At 41.0% G+C, this 24468-nt stretch overlaps 4 protein-coding genes across 5 annotated transcripts; 2 read left to right on the forward strand and 2 right to left on the reverse strand.

Moving 5' to 3' along the window:
* Nucleotides 1-60: 60 nt before the first annotated feature.
* On the forward strand, nt 61-6816 carry prpf31 (PRP31 pre-mRNA processing factor 31 homolog (yeast)). Its single transcript, XM_084027483.1, has 14 exons — nt 61-212; nt 1067-1285; nt 1380-1440; nt 1599-1682; nt 1784-1881; nt 2096-2202; nt 2294-2463; nt 2585-2742; nt 2844-2933; nt 3660-3787; nt 4150-4222; nt 6163-6291; nt 6383-6481; nt 6574-6816. Exons 2-14 carry the CDS (start codon nt 1067-1069, stop codon nt 6685-6687), a joined length of 1530 nt encoding a protein of 509 aa, XP_083883609.1. The 5' UTR covers nt 61-212; the 3' UTR covers nt 6688-6816.
* Nucleotides 6817-8022: 1206 nt separating this feature from the next.
* On the reverse strand, nt 8023-17268 carry cnot3a (CCR4-NOT transcription complex, subunit 3a). Of its 2 annotated transcripts, XM_084027481.1 has the most exons (18): nt 17129-17268; nt 16441-16511; nt 16231-16298; nt 16063-16137; nt 15862-15951; nt 15614-15742; nt 15343-15438; nt 14960-15179; nt 14723-14856; nt 14448-14504; nt 13225-14155; nt 13017-13122; nt 12780-12921; nt 11578-11677; nt 10721-10919; nt 9155-9287; nt 8922-9047; nt 8023-8832 (listed from the first exon to the last, which is right to left on the reverse strand). In XM_084027481.1, the coding sequence occupies exons 2-18, from the start codon at nt 16463-16465 to the stop codon at nt 8734-8736; spliced, it is 2730 nt and encodes a 909-aa protein (XP_083883607.1). In that variant the 5' UTR covers nt 16466-16511; nt 17129-17268; the 3' UTR covers nt 8023-8733. The 2 variants fall into 2 exon arrangements, with proteins under 2 accessions (XP_083883607.1, XP_083883608.1); XM_084027482.1 differs by lacking the exon at nt 14448-14504.
* A 616-nt stretch (nt 17269-17884) lies between these two features.
* Nucleotides 17885-22625, reverse strand: tfpt (TCF3 (E2A) fusion partner). The gene is made up of 7 exons (XM_084026837.1): nt 22421-22625; nt 20499-20600; nt 19926-20048; nt 19552-19622; nt 19403-19472; nt 18714-18872; nt 17885-18427 (listed from the first exon to the last, which is right to left on the reverse strand). Exons 2-7 carry the CDS (start codon nt 20598-20600, stop codon nt 18353-18355), a joined length of 600 nt encoding a protein of 199 aa, XP_083882963.1. The 5' UTR covers nt 22421-22625; the 3' UTR covers nt 17885-18352.
* A 35-nt stretch (nt 22626-22660) lies between these two features.
* ndufa3 (NADH:ubiquinone oxidoreductase subunit A3) lies at nt 22661-24053 on the forward strand. Its single transcript, XM_084026838.1, has 4 exons — nt 22661-22719; nt 22984-23058; nt 23624-23701; nt 23857-24053. The coding sequence occupies exons 1-4, from the start codon at nt 22713-22715 to the stop codon at nt 23946-23948; spliced, it is 252 nt and encodes an 83-aa protein (XP_083882964.1). The 5' UTR covers nt 22661-22712; the 3' UTR covers nt 23949-24053.
* The last annotated feature ends 415 nt before the right edge of the window (nt 24054-24468 follow it).

The raw sequence follows: 24468 nt of genomic DNA on the forward strand, positions 1-24468 counted from the left end.
CACTTGTGTAGCGTATTGACTTCGTTTCCCAGAAAGCAGTTCGAAGATTCTACGCAATTAGTCTGCGTCAAACGATTGGACAGTATAGTACGGACGGACGAGGAAAACACCGTATAACAAGTCGTTTTACCTTAAACAGAAGAGGAACTTGAAGCCCCCACAAGGCATATTGGTTTCTGTTCCCTTCGGCGACCAGAGTTTGGAGCTCAGAGGTAAGTTTGTGTGACTTATAAAGCGTTTAGTAACATAACCGGCTGCGTCTAGCTAACGTTTGCTAGCGCTAGCTAACGTTAGCTACTATACGTATCGTACGTTAATGTTACAACCACTGGATTTGCATCCGAGTTTGTACAAACATCTTTCTCAAATAGCTCAACTTTACGTTTAATCTTCTCCATTATGTATCCCATGTTGCATTTATTAGCGTTATTGTTGTGAGAGTGAACAAGGCCGTGATATCCTGAAACTACTGGCTGCGTTACTTTTAAAAACAACCTCCAATGTTTACACGTGGGCCGCTCACAAGAGCTTACGTTTTGGGAGATTTAGTCTATTCCTAACGGTTATTCACATGATTTATGGAAACATTTTATATGTATTTATTTATAAAATAATAAAAACTATACAATAAAGACATTAAAACAAGACAGAAAGCTGTGTTAAAAGCCAAGGAGCGGTGGTTTAAAGATCATTTTTAAAAAATGGGCAGTGAAGTGTCTGCAGGAAGTAAAGTTAAAACATTCAAAACTGAGAACAATAATATTAATATTGTGCAATATTGCATCTCAATATCATGTGCAGCATTTTTCTATTCTAATTTAGTTATTCTACTACATTTATCATACTTTTATAGTTGCATATTCAGCCCTGGTGTTAGTATTACCTCTTATACACTTTGTATTTTTACTTGTTTTGTTGCAATTGGCCTTTTCTTATTTTAGTCCAAAATGAATGCACTACAGACCCCTGGTGGTCCTTTGCATTCATTTTGGAAACTGATCTGAGTAGCTGAGCTTTTCCAGCCGGCGACCTCTAATGTCAACACACTTTGTGCTGCTGATTGCAGATGTCTCTGGCGGACGAGCTGCTGGCAGATTTGGAGGAGGCCGGAGATGAGGGGGAGGATGGGTTGTATCCAGAAGGAGAAGAGGAGGGAGAGAGTGATGGAGAGCCGACACTGGGAGGGACAGAGGGAGGGCTGGAGGACATCCCAGAGGAGATGGAGGTGGACTATAGTAAAGCTGAGAGTGTTGCGTCCATCGCCAAGCTCCGCAATAGCAAGCAGGTGAGTTGTACCATATGATAGCATTATAATGTTATATAAGGAGGAATGCATCTGTTCTGCTCATTCCCACGTAAACATTTTTTTCTTTCTTCAGTTTTCAGAGATTATGGACAAAATTTCAATGTATAGTGGAAAGCAGCGCAAGAACTCAGAGGGTGAGTGTATCCTATAGGCATGTTTTCCATTGTATGTCTGAATGTGGTTTATGTGTAAAATGTTTGTTTCATTTCATTTCATTTAAATGTTGGAACAAAACCAAACATGACTCTGAATGAAGTTGGTATGATTCTGTTGTGTTTTGGATTCATTTTAGTTTCAGGTCCAGTCGAGTCTGACCCAGAATACAGACTGATCGTCGCAGCCAATAACCTCACAGTGGAGATCGACAATGAGCTCAGTGAGTTGGCTGGTCTTGCTTGGTTCAACTCAAAATATAAAGGGTTTACAGTTGTTCTGCTCTGTATAACATTTTCTTCGATTTTTCTGTCTGGGTCTCAGATATCATTCACAAGTTTACTCGGGACAAGTACTCCAAGAGGTTCCCAGAGCTCGAGTCTCTGGTTCCAGACTCTCTAGATTATATCCGCACAGTCAAGGTGAGCTGATACTTTTATTCTGTTTTTATACCAAAAATGAGAGTATGGTGCCCATTTACTTTTATTGCTGTAGATTGTGGATCTGATTTCTTAAAAAAAAAAAAAAACTGAACTATTAATTATAATAGTTATTTTTAGATTTAGGAAAATGAATATAATAAAATGTGTGTGGTTTGAGCATCGCATATATTCTCCATCTGTGTTTCCTGCTCAGGAATTGGGAAACAATTTGGAGAAGTGCAAGACCAATGAAACCCTGCAGCAAATCCTCACCAATGCCACTATTATGGTTGTCAGTGTGACGGCCTCAACCACACAGGGGTGAGTCTGCAGTCACTTTTATTACTCCCATCTGTAAACACCATTTGAATGCTTATCAATAAGCTGATTTGGTGTATGTTCATGTTTTCAGGACCCTGCTAAGTGAGGATGAACTGAAGCAACTGGAGGAGGCCTGTGACATGGCTCTGGAGTTGAACCAGTCCAAACATATGATTTATGAATATGTAGAGTCCAGAATGTCATTCATTGCCCCAAATCTGTCCATTATTGTTGGAGCTTCAACAGCTGCCAAAATCATGGGTGAGATATGCAAAAAAAACAGTTTTAGATGTATATTAAAATATTCATGCTATTCCTCTGGAATAAAAACTTGTTTGTTATCACTCTCACTTTCTGTTTCTGGTCTCCCCCCTGCCTGCAGGTATCGCGGGCGGCCTCACTAACCTCTCCAAGATGCCTGCCTGTAACCTGATGCTGCTGGGAGCTCAGAGAAGAACCCTGTCTGGCTTCAGCAGCACCTCCCTGCTGCCTCACACCGGCTACATCTACCACTGTGATGTTGTGCAGTCACTACCACCTGTAAGTGAATCCAACAACATAAACAGTACAGTGTTTTGTTGGGCATTTAAGTCACGGAGGCTGACATTGTAGCTAACACATATCTTCCATTGTGTGTTCAGGACCTCAGGAGGAAGGCAGCTCGTCTGGTGTCTGCAAAGTGCACTCTGGCTGCCCGAGTGGACAGTTTCCATGAGAGTTCAGTCGGCAAGGTAACTGTCCCCATTTACTCTGTCGTTTCATTGCGGTGACGGTGGTCTCAAAGCCGTAACGTGGCGAGATGACCTCAGTGGGAATGGGGAGAGCTGGGAAGCCTGAACAGGAGGTGACGGTTGACATGTTGTTATAAAAAGCTCAGAATGATGCACAGCAAGAGTTGTGTAAATGTACACGGCCAGCCAAAGAAACTCAAATCTCCGTCCACCTGTCATTGTTGTTTGCTAGGGGTTATCGTATTTCTGACGCTCATTTAAATACGTCACAGTACCGCCAACGCCGTTGTTGCACGTCACGCTCTCTCTGGTTCTTGTAAAAGGAGACACCGCAAACCAAAGCTCATTATAATGGTAGCATTCTGAGGCGTCTTCTTTCCGTGATTATGGAGGGATCTCTGTAAAATGCTTCAAATGGAGCACCAACACACTGTTGCTAATACTACTAACAAGTGCTACAAATACACCTTGTATGAATGGACTATGTTCACTGATAGGTTGTTAACCTCATTTACACCTACCTATCAGTACAATTTAGTCCAACACAACATTAAAAAATAACATTCCCAGTCATTGCTATATAGTTAATAGAACACCTTAGACACTGGGTAATGAAAAAAAAGTTAACATTTATTTTTTGCATCCAGCCATATCAAAGAAAGTAACACTTGTTTTGTAATTCCTCTAGTATTAACCTTTTGTATCATTTATTTCTTTTTTTTGCAGGTTGGCTATGATCTAAAAGAAGAAATCGAGAGGAAGTTTGATAAATGGCAGGAGCCTCCGCCAGTGAAGCAGGTCAAACCGCTGCCAGCCCCGCTGGACGGACAGAGGAAGAAGAGAGGAGGAAGAAGGTACAGATCCTGTCAGCTGCTTACAATTGTATATTTGAATGTCTCCACTATTCATATATTTCTAGCACTTGGAATTTCCTTGTGTGTGAATGGTGTTTTATACAAATGAATTTGCCTTCTGCAGGTGTTAAGGCAATAGATTTAGAGGAAGATGGTGTGCACTATTGAGACGTTTGAAGTTCAAATTAATCAATGCAGCCTTTTTATTTCAAATAAAATATTCTGCAATATCAGAACGCAGAGAAGCAACACAAAGCACAAGACAGAGGAGGAAGAAGCTTGCATAACATTCATGGCCAAGTTAAGAATACCTGTGTGTGTGTTGCATAACCAACTCCACTGATGTCATTTCCTCTCTGAAGGTATCGAAAGATGAAGGAGCGTCTCGGACTGACTGAGATCAGGAAACATGCTAACAGGATGACCTTTGCAGAGGTCAGTAGATATTGTCCACGATGTCTCTGTTGATATTTATCTGGGCCCGGTTTCCCGATAACGTCCACTCTTAGCGCGCTACGAAGACTCCTACGTTATGACTTACCAAAGTTGTTTACCTCTATAGTCGTGGTTCCCGAACGGTTTCTTAGGAGTCTTCTTAAGAAACCCTCCTTACGTCGTACATACACGGCGCTGTCCAGAAAGAAAGTGCTGAAATCGATTGCTCAGAGTTTGATTCAGACCAAGGCCATCCCCCACAACTTCAATAAAGCTAGCCTACCTACTGCGTAAAAACGCAGCGCTGCCAGCAGCTGGACTTCAGGAGTCGGTGCAAAGTTCCGACGCGTTGGTCTGGCAAGCGTAGGCCCATTCAGGTCAAGGGTATTTGATGCCGTTGTAGTCAAAACTTATGCAATATAGCCGTGTCGGTCAATATATCCAAGGGATTGAAGTTGATCCTTATGAAATGATGTATTCCAACTAAAAGTTCAACCGTCACCGGCGTCCATTTATGACGTTTTAGCCACTCAGACCCTAATTGTTTGACGATGTGCCAATTTCCCAAATTGCTTGCAGGATTGTGCATGCCTTGACATTGACTAGGCCTAATGGGCTAATTAAATGACACTGTAATATACCTATGCTACTTCTGAGGTTGAGGTAAAGCTTAGCATTTTATTTTTATTTTCTTCATGAATGACTTAAAACCATTGGTGAAACACAACACTGGCAATGTGCAGTTCCATGCGCAACGGGGATTTCTGGATTACTGTACAGTGGCGGCGACTAGCGTCAGGAGCTGAAACATCGCTACGGTAGACCTAAGAAGGCTCTAAGAGCGCTCCAGACCACTCTTACCAACGTAGGAACTCTAAGTAGGGGTTACGAATGACGTAGCGTTAAGAAGGCTCCGGGAAACCGGGCCCTGATCTGTTGATCCTAGCACCACGATTAATGATCACATTTATTCTAAACAGGATTATTTGTTATATTTGGGACATTTGCTCTTGCCAAAATGAATTTGAAGGGTATGGTACCACTGGTGAGGGTTTTATGGGGGTCCAAAAGCCCTCCCGGGCAGAGGTGACTCTTTTGGAACCCCATATTTGGACCCCCAAATGACCACGTGGGCACTTGATGATCCTAATGGGATTTATACCAGATAAAGATACATATTTGTTCTTTCTTTTAATGAAATAAAACCTTTGACTATGAAGCTCCATCATATTAATTTGATTCGTCAAAATGCACCATTTTCTGGAGAAAAAAAAAGTCCCAAATGGTGCTAGGAGCACCCAAAAAGTGAAAAATAATTTTGTCCGTCGAAATTTTTTTTGACTTTGGTGACCCACCTCTCACCCAAACAGTAAGGAATGTTGATTCTGCATTCAGAATTGTGTAGTACACATTACAATAAACTGACAGACCCATTTTCACCCTTCTATCACTATTAGAACAGAAGTTATGGGCCTCCAAATATGCCAACAAATGAAATGTGAAATTCCAATGTGTCAAAAAGGGGTGTGGCACTTGAAATTCAAATGGACGCCACGGGCAAACCGTTTGAGATATTGACCTGAAACTTCAGATTCCCTCGTTTGGTAACATAAGGCATATTTTCACCGCTTTTCAGCAAAATCTGAGAGGTGTCATGTACATGGTACCCCGATATTGGCTGTTTTCACATGGAATGACCCTATACTATTAATTTTTCAACATGCTATACCATGATTTTTTTCTAGATATTATGCTATGACTTTTTAATGTATTTATACTGTGACTTTTTGTAATCTTTTTCAACATACAATGTTTTAACCTTTTACTGACATATCGTGCTGTGATTTCTTTTTCAGGTGATATACTGTGACTTTTTCGACATGGTGTACCATGTTCTTTTATGACTCATGATATACTCTTAATGTGTGATTTGGTTTCAGATTGAAGATGATGCCTATCAGGAGGACCTGGGCTTCAGTCTGGGTCAGCTGGGGAAGAGTGGCAGCGGACGCGTTAGACAGGCTCAAGTCAATGAGGCCACCAAGGCCAGAATCTCCAAATCCCTCCAGGTAAACATAATAATTCTGTCTCTACCATTGGTAAGCTTATTTATTTTCTCTGGACTCTTTTAATTCTCTGCAATTGTGCTTCAAACTACAGAGGACATTGCAGAAGCAGAGCATGACGTACGGAGGAAAGTCCACAGTCAGAGACCGCTCCTCAGGAACCAGCTCCAGTGTGGCTTTCACTCCTCTTCAGGTAAAACATTTATACAGTACACATCCTGTTTTATTGCCTGGATATTGTGTAGGTTTATTTTGGTTAACTTACCATTTTGCTGTGGACTGCAGGGCCTGGAGATAGTGAACCCGGGGGCTGCAGAGAAGAAGGTGGCTGAAGCCAACCAGAAATACTTCTCCAACATGGCGGAGTTCCTCAAAGTCAAGAAGGAATCTAAGATGTGACCACACATTAGCAGACGGTCGCCCTCAACACTGTAAAGTCATTCTTTATTTTCACAATAATTTGACATTGTGCTTTGTCCTGTATTTTTACTTTAGTTTTTGACATTTTAATTAAAGCGTGTAGATTACCTCAAGCGCCCTGTCTTCCTTTTTAGAGGAGGAACATGTATTTAACTGATCTTAGTAGCTCAGATCTACAAGTCAATGCATACAATAAACCTCAGCCCATAAGCTCGAGGGCGGTTTGGATACTTCCCCACCGCACTGACCAAATCAACCAACAATTAACCAGAACAAATCCGAGACGAGCATCTTAAGTGAGTGGAAATTAAGTGAATCCATATTCCATTTAAGGATGACAGGACTAAACACCACACACTGACTTCTTAAAAGTATTTATTGAAATTTTACAATCCTGTTTATGACCCCGTTTTATGACATCTCCCATGCAGAACTGTGATGAGAAAAAATTGAAATATTGAAATTCACATTTCAGCAATTTAACCGACATCCCTTTCTGAAAACCTTAAAAGCCCCAAAAATAGAATCTATAAAAGGCAAATCTCTCATAACTTTGCTGTATTGTCCTTTTTTTCTCCTCCTCCTTGGTCAAGCCCCCCCCCCCCCAAAAAAAACCCTGAAAACTAATCACACACGACATAGAATTTTAACTGCAGCACAGATCTTACATTTTCAAGGTTGCTTAAATGGAAAAATCTGATTCAGTTTAACACTCTCCCCATTCAAACTGCCAAGAAAAGGTGGGATCTGTCCCACAGCAGATTTAACTGTATTGTTCTTCAGTGTAGCACATTAACAACCACGGCAAAGGAGACATTTCTTACTCAACCCACAAGTTATGTCTACCACCAGAATTTTAGGTTCTGTGTTTTCACTCTACATGTAAACAGTTTCAGTGCACATTCACTGTATAGGGTTTCACTTAAAATATCAGGTGGTAAATTAAACAGTGGATTTGAGGATGAAGTAACTTCAACAGAATAAAATCTTAACTAAAGGTGAGACGTTGACTCAAACCAAACTCAGATTTATTATCTAATGTTATCTCTGTATTTTGAGACTAATTAAAGGTGATTTGGGTACAAGTACATTCGCTATGGTTACCATGGCCGTTTGCATCGAGGTTGATGAGAATTCCTCATCGTGTACAAATCAAACATCACGTAGATAAAATTGTTCAAAACCCTATTTTTAAGATTTATTTCACAAGTGTATTAATTTGTCATGAACATGAATGCGCCATAATAATGCATTTTCTTTGACATGTTAACTTAAAAAACATTTTATTTGTAAAGAGAGGGAGTCAGAGACCAGTTCAATTGCATAGCAATTTAATCCATGTCCAATAAGGACTCTTTCCCTGTCACAGGAAGAGGCCCTGTGGTCACTCTCAATCAGCGTTTTTAAACGACCAAGACAATATCAATAAAAACTATTGATAACCGCTCACTATCTCTAATATTGACCATATTCAACAGGCATCGTAGGGTCTTAAAAGAAGCCAGTCCTACACACCGTGACTAAATGTCCACTGTACCTCCCCATTATAATCCACCAAATTACAGTAAATACAAGATGGGCAGTTTACTTAACAATCAAATCCAAGGTTTGTTTGTGTCAAGTCGAAGGCTTCCAGGCTCATGTTGGGTAGATGGTACGGAGAATCTTGTTGAATCGGAAAAAGAAAACAATAAATGAGAAACATGCATGGGGTAGGCTTCCCTAATGCCACATACTGAGTGTGCACACAGACAGGCACAAACGCAGATCTCTAGTGAGAACCCTACCGGCTCGTGCAGCGTGATGCATTTGATCAGGCCCATGGGGCCTTTTCTTGTCAAAAGCAAGGCGCTGCAAGAGGAGCGAGGACTTCATGTTGAGATGCAGCCTATACAGATACCAGTCTCCCATCCAGGAGAGGGTTTCTACAACACATCACAATCTCTATCCACAGTTTGAAGTTCAGTCTCGGAATGTCAACAGCAGCACGTTTAGTCTCTCGGTCCTTTCGTGTCACTCTATCCGTCACTGAAGGTCTCGGTCTTCGAGGTACCTGTACTCGAAGGTGAACCCCTCCTTCTTCCTCTGGCCCCATTTCTCATAGTCAAAATAAATGTAAGTGCCCTGGAGGATCAGCAGAACAGGAAACATTAAGCATTCAATAAGCCACCATATAACTTGTAGAGAAAATATGAACACTGGATAGTCTGCACCTGTTCAAACTCATCAGTGATAGTCTTCGGCTCTTCATGCCTCTGGAACCACATCATGTACTTGGTGTGAAACCTCCATGACTGTTTTTTCAGAGCCTTGGCAGACAGGTACTGAGCCTTGGTGCCCTGAGAGAGGGGGAGGTCAGATACACCAGTAAGCACGGCTATAATACATCCTCTAGCACAAAGGCTGCCAGCGAGCAAACATGTAGTGGTGGGTTGAGAGTTTTTACCTCCAGGTAGTAGAAGATGAAGAAGAGCGTTTCTGTGGACAGTCTCTGGTAGAACTCGATGGAGTCCGAGTGGTGCGGCGGTATCTGATGGTGGAAGGGCAACGTGGGACACGGATTCCTCATCAGGTATTGCCTTCAGGACAGAAACAAAAAAAATGGCGATTAACCCAGAGGAAAAACAAGTAATCAATGATCCCTACAAGTCATTCTAAGTGGGTGACTTTTTTCTACATGCTAAACTATGATCTTGTTTATGACCTTATCTGACATGCTATACTATGACTATTTGTATGACTTTTTTCAACATGCTATACTATAACATTTTTTTTTAACTTTTTGTAACTTGCTATAATGTGACTTTTACTTTCTATACTCTTACAGTATAGTATGTCATACAAATACCACACAAAAGTCATGCTATAGTATGGCATAAAAAATAAGTGGTCGACCGATATGGGTTTTTCAATGGCCAATGCCGATATTTAGAGAGCAGGGCGGCCGATGGCTGATCTTTATGCCGATATCATGTATTTGTTGTCGGAGTGTCGTACGACGGCTCTGCAAGACTGCCTACAGATGTGTCTGCAGACATTTTTTGTTTATCGGCCTCGTGAGTGCAGGCATGTACCAATGCCGATCATCTCAAAATGCCATAAATCGGCCGGATTAATCACTAAAAAAAATCCTAGAATAGTATGGCATAAAGTCATAGATTAATATGCCATATGTCATCAATAAAACTCACAGTGCAATATGCAATAAAATGTATATCATTAAAAAAAACTGTATAGTATGTCATAAAAACTGCAGTACAGTATGCCAAAAAAAGTCATGGTTTATTATCATAAAAGTAATTCTATAATATGACATAAATAGTCAAAGAAAATCATAAAAAGTCATAGTATAGCATAAAAATGTATAGTGTCATAGTATAGTAAAGGAAAAATTATTATAGTACAGTATGACAAACAATTCATAAAAATAAGTCAAAAGTGTCATAGAAAATGTCATAAATCCATAATACAGTATGTCACAGTCATAAAAAGTCATGGTTTAGTAAGTCAAGATATAGTAACCAATCTCAGTCAGCACCGTGTGCACACATGCCTGTATCTCTGTGTCTCAGAAACGTTCTGTCAATGTGTCATTCTTGGTGCAAAGCTAGTTTTCAGAGCAGCCTTAGTTACTGTCAACAAATCCCACTAAAAAAATCTGTCTATCAATGCATTCTGATTTCTCTATCTGTGGCTCTTATCCCAAATTACATACACGCATATATCCTTATACAAAAATCAACTGGGAAGCTGTATCAAGCTAAGATATACTTAGACTAAGATGTACTATGTAGTAATATTTCGTTTGTAAGGAGAATAAATTAATTATTGGTTTTGTTCTTAGACAAATATATAAATAATAAAAAAAAAACATTATTTAAACAGTAAAAAAAAAACACTGTAATTGTTGACTAATTAAATCACTAATAAATTATTATATCAATGTTTTTGCATTTCTCAAATAAAAAAAAAGTCTGAATCATCACTGGTTGTGAAAAATGTGTTGACTCACCTGATCCTCTCAGAGTCAGAGGGGTGTGGCATGTGTGTCCATGCAGATTCCTGCATCGCCTGCTGGTAGAGCTGGTCTTTGGGGAGAGGGGTGGGGCCAAGTGGACAAACTCCAAGCGAGGGGGGGATGCTGACTTCCGACACGGACGGCTGAGGGGCGGCAGGTGTGCCGGGCGCTGCAGATGAACTCGAGAAGATATCTGAGGACAAAGAAAACAGTGAGGAATTAAGTAGATGACACAGAGAACAAGACGAGAACCACCTCGCTCTCCCACTTCCAGCTTCAGGGAAATAAACTCCTTTCCAGAGCACTTTCCTATTTACACTTACACGGTCACTTTGTCTGAGTTTATGACTACAACTAACAATTATTTTCAATATAGACTACATAATTATATGTTCAATTGACTGATTAACTCACTACATAAAAAGTAAGAAATAACAATGACTTAAATACACTCACTTAGTCTGGCTAACGAAAAAATAAAGCAATGGTATGAAATTGAGAGAAACGGCAACTGTATTTGTGAAGTTGTAACCAGTCCATGTTCTGTTTGTTTTTTATAATAACTGACCAACACAAAGTTCATAATTGGAAAATAGATAAATAGATTTTCTGTCAGTTGGCTAACTGATTATTAGTTCCAGTGCTTTATGGTCATTTTGACTTTAAACCCTCCTAAATCTACTGCAGGGTGCGCTGGAGTAGAACATCACCATTTTATCCCAAGTGAAATGTCAACACAAGTCACCTCCACTTCACTAATGAGTCAATGTAGAAGTGACAGTATCCAGTGTATAACTGTGAGCTGATTATAGACTATGTCAGTGTAAAAGAAAAAGTCTGGGCATTCCGACCTCGGTCTGTTAGGTGCAGGTTGGGAATCTCTCCATCCAGGCTTGATCCCAGCGCTGCTCTCTCAGCCATCGCCTTCAGAGAGCTGAGAGGTTCAGGGGCCTGAGGGGGGAAAGATGGAAACAACGTGAGAGCAGGGTGGTTGATTGAGTAAAATTAAGTTTGGAATTGGCATTTAAATGTGGAAGGGCAGTGTGTGGGTGGATTGGGATTATTATAACTGCTACATTGACCTCCAGCAGGCAGAGATGCCTCCCCTGAAACATCCCCAGCCACTAATCTAAGAAAAACATTTAAAAAATGTTTTCTGGCAGAGTTAACATATGCTCATACATTCTAAAATCTACAGCCAATAATTCTATAGAACATGTTGTACTGATACATTGTCCAGCAGGGCCTTCCTTGTGGTGTTTGCATTGAAGAGAATGAGAATTGTGCATATGCTTTAGAGAGTACATGTATGTATGTTTGTGGGCAGCCAGTGATATTAAATAATGCTATTTACAGCTGAGCACAGCGGCGTTCACAAAAGTACCAGCAAACTAGCAATGCCAGCAAAGTAATTTGGTAATTTGTAAATAATCCAGTCACATGTGACTGCAGGACAGCGGCTGTTCTTCCTCCTCGGGCTGGTGAGGTTCACCATGGACAACAAGATAGTCTGCAACTTCTACAGGTGCATCACTGAGAGGATCCTGACCGGCTGCATCACCGCCTGGTACAGCAGTTGCACTGCCCTGAACTGTAAATCTCTGCAGAGGGTCACAAGGATGGAGCTGTCTTCCATGGAGGACCTTTACACTCAGCGGTGTAGGTAGAAGCCCAATAGGATAATCAGAAATCCCAATCACCCACCACAAACTGGCAGGCTGAGGACATTCAGTTTATCCATTTGAAATACTGTATACTAAAAATGTATATTGCTTTATTTTATTTTGTATGTTTATATTTTTACTTATATGACAATACAGAATTTGGAATGAGTAGATGGTAAGATCCATGTGAATTACGTAAGGGATGCTATACTATTCACTCTTCAAGCATTGATCAGGCATCAGTGATGAGAAGTCTCCGTAACAGTACGAGGGCAGATACGCTGGTTCACGTCTCAAAGTCTGGCTACTCGTTTAGACCCTTATGAGACTCTGATGAAGCTCTTTTCCAGTCAGCATGTCAACCATGCCGCAGTGTTGTGATCCCTTACCTTGAGGGCCTCAGATGCCTGTGTATAGGAGTGAGGCCCGTTGAGAAGACTCCCTCCTCCAGGTGTACTATCTGAGAATGACGGGGACGGAGAGCTGGGAGGCAGGGTGATGGAGCTGATTAAACTGGGACCATTGTCCATCCTGCAGCAAGTACAGTGGGAACAACACAGAGACAAGTTAACAACTACCACATCAAGAATAAGAAGTAGTGATCAAGTGAGCAGCAAATAACTCACGGCTGACTGGTTGAGGAACTGAGAGATGACGGTTGGCTGCTTTGTGACTGGCTCGGTGTGCTTAGAGCTGATTCTGTGGAACTCTCTGCCACTACAGCACTGTAACCTGAGGGAAGATGAGGGAAACAGTCGAGACATTATTTATGAAGTGAAAGTTAAACAGATAAGTAAAGATTCATAGAAGGCCAAGCACAACAAAATAACATACTTGTGCTTCCATTTTGCTTCAGCCCGCTGGGTGGTCTTGCAGGAGCAGAATTCACCCCTACTCCTCCAACCACGCTGACATTCCCTCCATTGCCTCCCATCATGCCAACTACTCCTGGGGTAGTGCTGACAGAACTAGGGGGCAACTGAGAGGCACCGGTGGCAATATTTTGCCCAGGAACCAGACCCAGAATACTTCCACTCAAAGAGTTGTGGGCCGGGCTGGAACCTAGCAAACCAAGCCCAATCCCCGCCCCATTGGTGGTGACTCCACTGGAGCCAGAGGTGGGGATGGAGGTGCTGCTTTCTACTGAAATGCTGGACTGTGTGGTGCTGCTCAAGCCCAAGCCTCCTGATGCTGCTGCCTGAGCGTATGGGGCAGATGTGGAGCCCGAAATCAGCCCTGCCATTGTGTTTAAAGGAGATGAGTGGCCACCCAGGCTCAAACCAGACATTTGGTTGGCACTGCTGGTCCCCGTCAAGCCAATTTTGCTCAATCCCAGCCCCAGCCCGAGTCCCAAACTGGATGCCGGGGTGGGCACAGATGTGAGCTGAGACTGAGAGTTTAGAGTTGATGAACTGGGTGTGCTGGGTGTTGGGAGAGAGGGGGCAGTTGAGGCTGGGAGAAGAGGGTTGCTGGGCGGGCTGGGGTTGTTGTTTGAGGGTGCAGAGGGTTTTGTCTGAGGTGGCTGCTGCTGTTGTTGCTGCTGTTGGTTGGGTGGTTGAGGTTGTTGCTGCTGTTGTCCGGGTTGATGCTGATGTTGTTGCACCGCACTGCTAAAGCTCCCTATAAGACTGCTGCTTGTGGGAACCACGGGAATGCCTCCGACAACACTCGCCATGGACACAAGGGAGGAGGATGAAGAGGACCCAGAGGTGGTGGAGGAAGAGAAGGAAGATAGCAAGGATGGGGTGCCGTTCTTCACAGGTGACTGGAAATAAAAAAAGCACCCAAAAAAATAATTTCAGACAAAACTGTCCAGAGGGCAACTACAGTTGTACAAAGTGTGTGAAGAGCAAAATGTACTATGAACTAGGGACTTCAATATACGCAGATTGTTAAAACTAAATCAGAAGTCTCCAACCACAGTCCCACAGAGAAAAAGCTTTTTTCTTTTCAGTGCACCAGGACCCTTCAGCCTCCGTGCCTCTGCAGGACCACGGGCAAAGAGTACTGCACTAAACTGTTTATCTGCTGGCACAGTACAGATGAGAGCCTCTCACCTGACTAACTTCACTGTCTGTTGATCGTCCTCTTTTCTTATCGTCCTCTGAGTTCTCCTATAGGAAGAGATACCTTCATATGACAATCTACTTTTGAAACGTTGATTCAGCAAACTCGTCAGTGGATCACAACACAATAAGGCTTGGGGAATGGTTAACAACATGCAAACGTAAGAGAGAGATATGTGCAATATTGTGTCAGAATGAACCTTTTCTATGCAGCATCCCTTTAACATATTGACCCAGGTTTTAATCATACAAACACATGGACTTACAGCAGTGCAAGTGGCCGGTGATGGAGGAATGGGTGAAGAAGAGGTTGTGGAAGTGGGAGTGCTGCTGGAGTGGAGAAACATTTCGTCCTCCAAATTGCCCTGACCTGACGGAGAAGTTGCAACTAATGCTGCAGCTACGAGTGAAAGATAGGACAGAGACAAGTGTCAGAAGGCATGAAAACCCACCTGATGTCTGAATAAAAGCAGTATCAAAACACTCCACAGTGCTGTACTCACGGATGTCTTCCAGGTCTAAGTCATCATATAAGAACTCGTTCTCCTCAAAGTCCGGATCTTGGGAGGAATCAATGTAGTATTCAACATCATCCTTGATCTTCTGGATTGAATCCACTGCTATTGAGTCATTATCCAGCATTCGTAATATGGTCTCCAGCATGCGAATGTGGAATCGATGCCTTTCGATTAATCGCTTGAGCTCCTCAATACGATCCTGTTTCTTCATGAAAGCCAAAAGATAAGCATGTCGTTTATGATAACGTTCTAGCCAAACTTGTACCAGACTACACTACACTACTGGATATTCAGATGAATTACCCTACATTGGCGAGTGTGCAAAAAAGAAGAGAACATCCTTGGACATAATGAGATGGAAGACTTACATCTTTATCGCCCTTCTTCTTTCTCGTCTGAACTGAGAGAGATTCCACCTCACTTTCAAACTGATCCACCTGCATATTTAGAGTGTCTATCGTATTCTGTGAGTGAAGTAAAAAAAAAAAAAAAAAAAGAATCAATGGATTCAATCAAAAGTTCTTCCTGTAACACATTTTTTTAATCAAAAGTTCTTGTTTGTTTGTTTTTTTAACCAAAATTTTCAAAATTCAAGCAAACAAAATGAACAAAATGTATAGATGATATTGGGTGTATTACTGTTAGCCACTGTCCCGTCTCCTCTTTTTCCCTCTGAGCTGGATCCACTTTCTGAGCGAGCCCCAAGCCTTCTTTAGAATAGGCTTTTGTTTTTGTTTCACGTTCCACCACCTTGAACCGCTCCATTTGCTAAGGAAAGGAAAAATACAAAAAACATGTTTAACTGTTGTTGATGAGCTTCTGTCCAAATGCTACACTTCACAGAAAACAATAATGAACCTAAAATAGGAGATGGTGGACAACCATACCGTCTCTATTAGTTTGCGGTTCTCGACTAGCTGCCTTTTGTCTTTGATCTCGTTTGAGGCGACCCATGTTTTTATCTGGTCTCTCAACCGCTGAAAAGAGGACAGTGAAAACATTGAAACACATTACCGATTTCAAGTACACGCATTGTTGATGAAGAGTACACATACAGTTACGGGACAACCTGAAAGAACTTGACTTACCTGTAGTTTTTTAATCTCTTTCTTGAGGTCAGCCTCATATTTTTCCTTCTGGTTTGCATTGGCTGCATTGTGAAGCTAAAGCATCAACAAATACATTAGCTATTTTGGCGTTTTGGCTCATCCATTTATTTTTAAATCAAACAAACGCAGGATGCCAAGATCTCTTACCTTTTGCCAAATGTCTTCAAACTGTTCGACACCTTCAGCTACTTTTTTCAAACATCTATCGATCTCACCTGTGGAGATGAAGGATGTGGAACAACATCATTGTGTATACAAACTTTGCTAGATGAAGTCAGTCCAAGTCTCTGTACAAGATGCCAGGCTGACCAGTGTGATGCATCCTGTGCAACATTACTGTTTCACCTACAATCTTACCTTGTAGTTTTCTCTTGTCAGCCATGGCTCTGACTACGACTGTGTCCACATTCCGTCTGTCACAAAGTGAGCTATGTAAAGAAAACCAAACGTCCATTCAAACAAAACACAATGCTTTCAGCAGAGCATCAGTGCATCGGCTCCCAGAGTGGAACTGACGTTACCTCCGGCTAGCTGGACACTTAACGTTAGCTACACACACAACGTGATCTATTTACAAGTTAAGGGCGTTTTCAACCAGAACGTTTGTACAGTCGTTTATCTATCATTATATTTTCGTGTAACTAGCCGATCTTGCTGTTACCAAAAATGACTGACATGGTTGTCAGCTAAACTTAGCCGCCTAGCCAGCTAACGTTACTATTAGCCAGTATGTCCACCTCGCTCGGTTACAAACGGTCCCGTTTCAAAACAAGTACCACGGAGAGCATTGATGGATGGGCGTCATAGTCATGCATCATTATTTTGGGGCCCAGTATAGCTTTTATATGGTGGTTTTTGCATTGTGAAAGGCACAATATATAAGAATCCGTTCTAATCGTTAACTTGCTAGCTGATATGGCTAACTGTCTGGCTAGCTAATGCATAAAATGCTAGCTAGCAGCTTAGCTAGCCAGCTAGCCAAATTGAGGAAAAAGGGAAACTGGGTCAACCCGTATATATATTTATAGCTGTTTACGACATTTACCTAGGATATGGGCTTTCGTTTGTCTTTTTTCAAATACAGCCAAAACTAATTCCAGAAAGTCTTCTTTACTTCCAAATAGTGTTTTCTTTTCGACAAGCTCGCTCACTGTAATGTAGCTGAAGATGGACGGTAGCTAAAATCCCACCTCCGCGTTTAGGCCCCGCCCTAAATCCAATCTACGAGATCTGATTGGACAAAGATCACGCTTGTCACCGAGAGACATCCGCTGGAGTGTTGTTCGACCATTGGATCAGGCGTCTGATGAAGTATGATCCACACAAAACCATAAACTGCATCTGAAATTAGACATTTCCAATCTTTATTTTCTGAAACATTCCCATAGAGTTGATCTTTTTCAACCCAAACCTCAAAGTATGAATCATATGTTTTACTGTAAATAGACACTGGATTATTTGTTCATTTATGGGGACAAGAAACTCGAAGAAATTGACCTCCTTGACAATGAGACTGTGACATGAGACTAAAAGCTCCAGAAAAACCGAGCAAAGTGACCCGGAGATAGGATTTCTCTCAGTTAATTAGTCCTGGCTTTAAAAAAGCTGTTTTAAAGAAACTTGATAAAACAAGGTTTAAATTGTCAGTGTGGATTTGAAAATGAATAATAATAATATAAAAAAACTCATCAGCAAACATAATAAAAAAATATATAACAGCACTTTCTAAACACTTTAAACTTTATACGTTGAAATCAATAAAAAACTTAAAAATAAAATATTTTAATAAAACACTTCATAATAAAATTTCAAATAGTGGTTTATTTCAGCATTTACTGAAATAAAGTCATGGACCATGAAATCATTGATAGTATCCAGTAAAGGTCATGTGAAAGCGGTTAATAACATAGGTTTGCAACCCTATGATAAGTGTGTCTAGCTTTCCAGATATTTACCAAACAAGGCTGTATGTAATAGTGTGCACAGCTTGCCACTGGTCATAATGATGTGTTGTTCTCTATTTTAAGTACAAAATATGACATCAGAAAATAATATATACAAAACAAATGTATATACTGTATTTACCAGGTGAAAAACCTCTCGCTTCACCTTACATGAATGCAATCTGCTCACAATGTTCAAGTAAAACTACAAACAGTGCAAAACTTGGCTGAACAGAGGCAAAGGATCTGATGAACAGTTAAAGAAACTGGGTGCTCCTTCTTCATCATCTTCATCCTAATCATCATCATTATCATATTCACAATGATTAGTGAGACAGAGAGGTTGGGCTGGGTATTTCTCCAAATTGTGCCTCTGCCAACACTGACATGTCTGGTTCAGTCTGGGGAAAAGAAGTAACTCAGTCAACAGAAAAACAATTACGCTTAGATTAATGACACACACAGACACACAGGATTATTTAGCAAACATCACACACGTGTGTATGAATGTACGTAGTGTAATTCATCCATGTAGATATGTGTGGGAGTCTGTATGCCATTTGTGTTGCTTGGTTTTGGATGGTTTGTAGTTTGTTGGTTGTTGTTGTGGGGCTGTGGTCCAGGCTGGTAGTGCATCAACCTTGAGGATGATTTCAGGTGATGCTTCGTCTTTGTGTGTTTTCCTACCTGTTGATCTTTATCCTTTTCCTGCCGTGGAATTCGATGCCTCCTTCTCTTTGGTCCGGCAGCATGATGCATCGCTGGAGACAAAGTGGACACAGACACACCGTTGAGCCGGTCATCCTCCACTCCAGCAGCAGGATCTAAATGGGTTTCAGGCTCATCCTGAAACAAGAACAGGTGCAAAATTCAACATGGAAAAGCATTAAATTAGCTTGAGCATATTTATTATTATTGGCGCATCAAACAAATCAGCAGGCTGGGTAACTCCCCACGTTTCCTCAGAGGAATCAATGCTCCAAATAAACTATATGTGTATTGGATTTGGACATCTGAACTCAAATATCAACCAAAGCAAGTTTTTATTGATCTTGTGAAAGAGTTCTGTGTCAAAATCCACATGAAAGACCTTCATTATGTTAGTTTATATTGTGCTTCATTTTCCTTGCAACAGAGGTCTAAATGTTTGCCCCATGCCCCCTAACAGGTTCCACCCAACTGTTAGAGTAAAACAATGAAAGTATGAATGTATCAGGTCTGAATTTAGTGATTATGCAAAAATGAAATTTTCAATATACACTTTTTAAAATTTAATTGGGATAATTATTTTAAAAAACTAGAATGGGGTAAGTGCATTAGCCTCTTCTTTTAAATGGATCAGACACAGCCATTTAACCTTTCCACCTTATTCTCACCTCTAGAAGTATAGTGAGCTGGGCGTTTCTGTAGTCATCCCCATGAGCATCTAAAGTCTTCATGAGAAACCTGCAAGATTAACATAATCTTCAGATTGGCCATCAAGTGGGGAAAAAATACATTGAGTTACTGTAATGAGGTTTAGTACCGTCTCTCCTTCTTCAAGCGCCGTGTAATTCTTTGAACTTGATGAAGGCGACCGAGAATCTTCTGATTCACCTGCAAGATACACACTTGGCAGTGATAACAGATACACCATCATAATTGTCTGATAAATGCTTCAGGATTAGTCCAATAATGATTGTTGATTTGGAATTCTAGAGATTTCTTTTCAGACGTACTGTATGGCATTTAGTAAAAGACTGTTGAAAAGCAGCAGAATAATCAGAAGGTATCATAGTCTTGATAAATAAACAAGGTCCACACCTAATTGATGTGAGAAATTCTAAAATGTATAAATGAACTAAAAGATAACTAATGCTAACATTAACACACTCAATGCATATGCAAGCTTGCACACACCTGTTCAATATCTTTACATCTCCTGTTCAGAGCCAGACATTTCCTCTTATCAAGAGCTCTTCTCTCTTCATCCTCCTGTGCTGTACTCTCCAGTAGCTCATTGCTTCCCGGGCCCAGCTCCACCTGCAGAGATAAAAACCCTGCTGTCTGTTTTCTGTTTGACTGCTTGGTTCAGTTTTTCAGTGTTTCAAATGGAACCGTTGTCACAACAGCAAACGAAAATCCAGTCACACTATTACTGTTGCTCAGAAAAATACCATTACACATGTATATTGCATGATAATCATCTCATTAAGTTCCTACTTTGATCTGAAAAACATTTTGGTGTCATCAATGCATACGATACCGGTCAGGAATTACCTTCAACCCAAGCAGATCCTAAATTATATAACCTAATCACATCTACAACATAAGAAGTGGCATTAAAACAGTAATATTTGGTACAATGTGTACAAAGACAGCTATGTGCAAAACGCTTCTCATGACTTTGGGGCACAGGGGGCGATGACTGCTGGGTGTTCCCTCTTCCACACATCAACATTACCATTAATATGATATTAGCACCAACATTACCTCTCCTGGTCCCAGCTCCACACCACCAGGCTCCAGCTCTGCCTCCAGGATGTGTCCTCCAAACAATGGAGGCAGAGCCAAACCAGAGAAATCCTCCATCATCTGAAAAGGGAGCGAGCAAGAAAGAGAGAGAGAGAGAGAGAGAGAGAGAGAGAGAGAGAGAGAGAGAGAGAGAGAGAGAGAGAGAGAGAGAGAGAGAGAGAGAGGGGGGGGGGGGGAGAGGGGGGGGGGAGGAGAGAGAGGGATTATTTAAAAAAGAAAATCATTATCCACATACCGTAGCTACAAATTCACTATAAACATCACAATTGTGATGACCGTTTTATGGAGGTTATACATTCTAAAAAATAATTCAGGGGATCTTTTACTACCACTTAAAGGTACAATATGTAAGAAATCTAAAGTAACTGGCCGTAAAATCACCTTAATATGTCATAGAGACTCAGGAATAATGATCATATAACATACTGAACTCACCAACAACAACAGTACAGCCAAAATATTCGCATTTAAAAAAATCTTTTGCGGACCGCAAATTATGTTTATGTTTTGAAAACATGTTTTGGCACGTGGCGCCACCCACTGGCATCTACAAATCATTGCAGTCAGTAGAGTCTCAGCTGCTGAGCAACCACGGGTTGCCAGTTTCGACTGAGCTACAATGGCGGAGGCAACGAAACCCAAAAGACCTCGTTATGATTCACAAAAACGCCAAAATAAAAACCGAGGCAAAGCGAGGGTCTATATAGGGGAGGCAATGAACGGTGGAGACAGTTGAAAGCTGAGAGGAATTTGAAATCGGATGCAGAATTGGCTACTCTTCTCCTAGACAGGTAAGTTGAGCTTGGCTAACTAAGTTAGCATCATAGCTTGACGGGGATGGACATTTCAAATACTTTGAACTGTCGAGTAACAACGTTATTCATTTAGATCATAGAAACAAACGTTAGCAGCACAGCTAACGCTAGCAGCATTAGCACTGTCCTGTTACGGGCATCCGGCCGGAAATCGGCTGGACGCTAGCAGCATTGACGGAGGATACGCCAACACTCCTGGCAACCTCGAGTCTGGAGGGGAGGGGGTGGAGGGGGAGGGGGATACAACTCGCCGCAGTGTTTTGAATTTGAGTGTAGTAGCGTTTTGGCCACATTCTTACATATGGTGCCTTTAATTAAATGCATGGCTGCAAATTGAAAAATGTATTGATTTAGATACAACTTTTAAGTTACCACCATTATTTTTGATGAGTTGTGTTGACATAATAATGTTGGTAATTACATTAACTTAATATTGTGAGTCATTTAAACTCAAACTTCTGCGTAAATTAATTTCAACCAAATTCAAGTTGCAACTTAATTAAATTGGCTTGATGACTTAATTTTTTACAACCTTAAGTTGAGGATTTCAAGTCCCCTGCCAACTTAACACGTATGGACATGTTCAGATAGTTAAGATGTTAGAGAACCTGTCGGCTGAACATTTTCAAGGTGAGCATCATTCCTTTACAAAACATTACGACTAAAACAATGAATTTGGGCATATTCTGAAATGTGATATGACCAACATGTACAGAGGTTAGGCTACACCTGTAAGTTGATGGAATATGTTGTACTACTACATGTAGCCAACCCTAGTCATATTTAGCAGTGAAATTTGGCCATCCTACCCTTTAGTTTGTGTTTCAATGTAATCGGAAATCGGTAACTTCCAACTGCTGAGTCAGGCTCCCTCCAGTCTAAAGTGATTGCGCTGCCAGGTATGGTCCATTTCAGAAACGTACATAATATTGGATTATAATCAGTGATGCAGCAAGTTACAATGTTTGCCAAACGAACATACTCATTACTAACTAACATATAAAGCCCTGGTATCATCATATTATATCTGATAGACTGTCCTTCTCTGCACCAGTCAATACTTACATTTCTGACCGGATCTGATCCTCCAGCAGCAGCAGCTCCACAAGCGGTTTCTCCCGCTCACTCTACTCTTCAGTATATTATCAACAATGTCAGCTTAGCAAGGAGGATTTAGTAACATCATGTTTTATTAAAAGTCAAACGCAAAGCGACGTAAGAGCAGCAATTTCCGTCCCACCCTCGTCGATATAATCCACGAATGTTTTTGTGCAACGGTCGCGGATATTATACGTCATGTAAGTAGCTACTACATTTCCCATGAACACCCGCGTGGGTTGAAACTACACAAAACAACATGGCGGGTATGTTAATGTCTTGTTGCCATTTGTGCTTTTATCCGATGAATTTAGCTTTATTTAGACCTCTTGACTGCGTAAATAAATACTTAAACCATTTGAAACTACGCTGTCTAGGTGTCGGACTTACTTTAACACAAGGTTGTCCATTTAAAACTACACTAAAAACGTGACCTTGGGTGTGTTGCTAACAGTCGCTAACGTGAGATGACCGTAGATTTAGCGGTGAGCTGTGGAGGATTGTAACCGCTCCGGTGTTTGTGTCCGCAGGATTCGTAGCGTTCCTGAAGACGGCGTGGAACAAGGAGCCTGTTATCCTGGCGTCCTGCGCTATTGGAGTGGTCGGTCAGTAACCAGCCTTGTACCCTTAAAATAAAGAGACTTCCACATGGCCATGTCAATACAACATTTATCATGAAGCGTGTATCCACACAAGATGGACCCATAAGATACCAGTGGCATGTATTCACTTCATCTCAACTGTCTTTATTTAAGTCCCATTCAGTCTATTATACATACTATATGTGCCTTGGTTTAAAACAAGAGTCAATGATACTAACACGTCTTTCAAATCAACATTTCACCACTTAAAGTTACATTTAGCCAAATGTCCAGTATGAGATCTCATCTACGTGTATTACTATTATACTACTATGCTACTAAAAGCACCCCAGCGGTACATATGAGGGTGAAATGATGAGGTGAGAGAACAGAGCAAAGCCCCCCAGAAGATGATGTCCTGATGTCTTTGCATACTGTATTCAGAGTCTGCTGGGAAGTTATGAATGAAAGTAAGCTATGCTTTCTCTACATGAGCTGTTCTGGGACCTTTACCCATTTTCTTTTCAGTTGACCAATGTTGACACAGTACGATATCAGGTGTAATTAATACAACTTTTTATTTCTGCAGGTGTTGCTCTCCCATTACTCAGCCCCCTCACGAAGTATTCAGGAATGATCAATTCGTCTGTGCCGTACAACTACCCAGGTAAACACGGTGGCTGTTCACTGTCCGGCAGGTTGTGTTCGAGTGTCACTGAGATGTTGCATGATGCCTGTGAAAAAGCTCTCAGTATGAACCAATCACTTCAGCGCCTATCTAATGGAATATTAAAGCTTCCTTTCCTTACCTTCCCAATGCAGTCCCTGTGCGAGATGACGGAAACATGCCTGATGTCCCTGCTCATCCAAGTGAACCGAAAGGAAACAATTTGGAATGGCTTAAAAAGCTTTAACTTCATATTTGAATAATCAACACTTGTGCCGTTCCTTTTGTTCATATGTGTCTGCAAAGCTGCTCCACTTATCAATCTCCCACAATAAAGATTTATTTAATTCTACATTGTGCCACATTTTTTGGGGGTTTGGATACAACCAATACATTTGGATTGAATGCATTTTTATATTACAACATTACATGAATATTTCAGAAAATGATTTCAGTTTAACTGCCTGAACAAGGCTTAAAACTAGAACCTTTAGTCAAACAGCATTTTGTGATTTGAACTTCAAAGTTCAAAGGCACACTTATATTTTGTTTCACTTATATTTGCCCCACTGAGGCTGTTGAAATTTAAACATGAAGTTAAATACTTTCCATACACCGTTTAGCATAAACCTGGAAATGACTTGGACCAACGTCTGCAAACACTAACGAATGTTAAAAGAATAAAACGTTTCCGTCAGTAAACAAGACCCAGCGTTGAGATTTCTGTTTGATTTTCCAGAGCACATTGTGAGTTTTGAAACTAATCT

The sequence above is a fragment of the Eutrigla gurnardus genome (genome assembly GCF_963514095.1).
Source record: "Eutrigla gurnardus genome assembly, chromosome: 14".
NCBI classification, from domain to species: domain Eukaryota; kingdom Metazoa; phylum Chordata; class Actinopteri; order Perciformes; family Triglidae; genus Eutrigla; species Eutrigla gurnardus.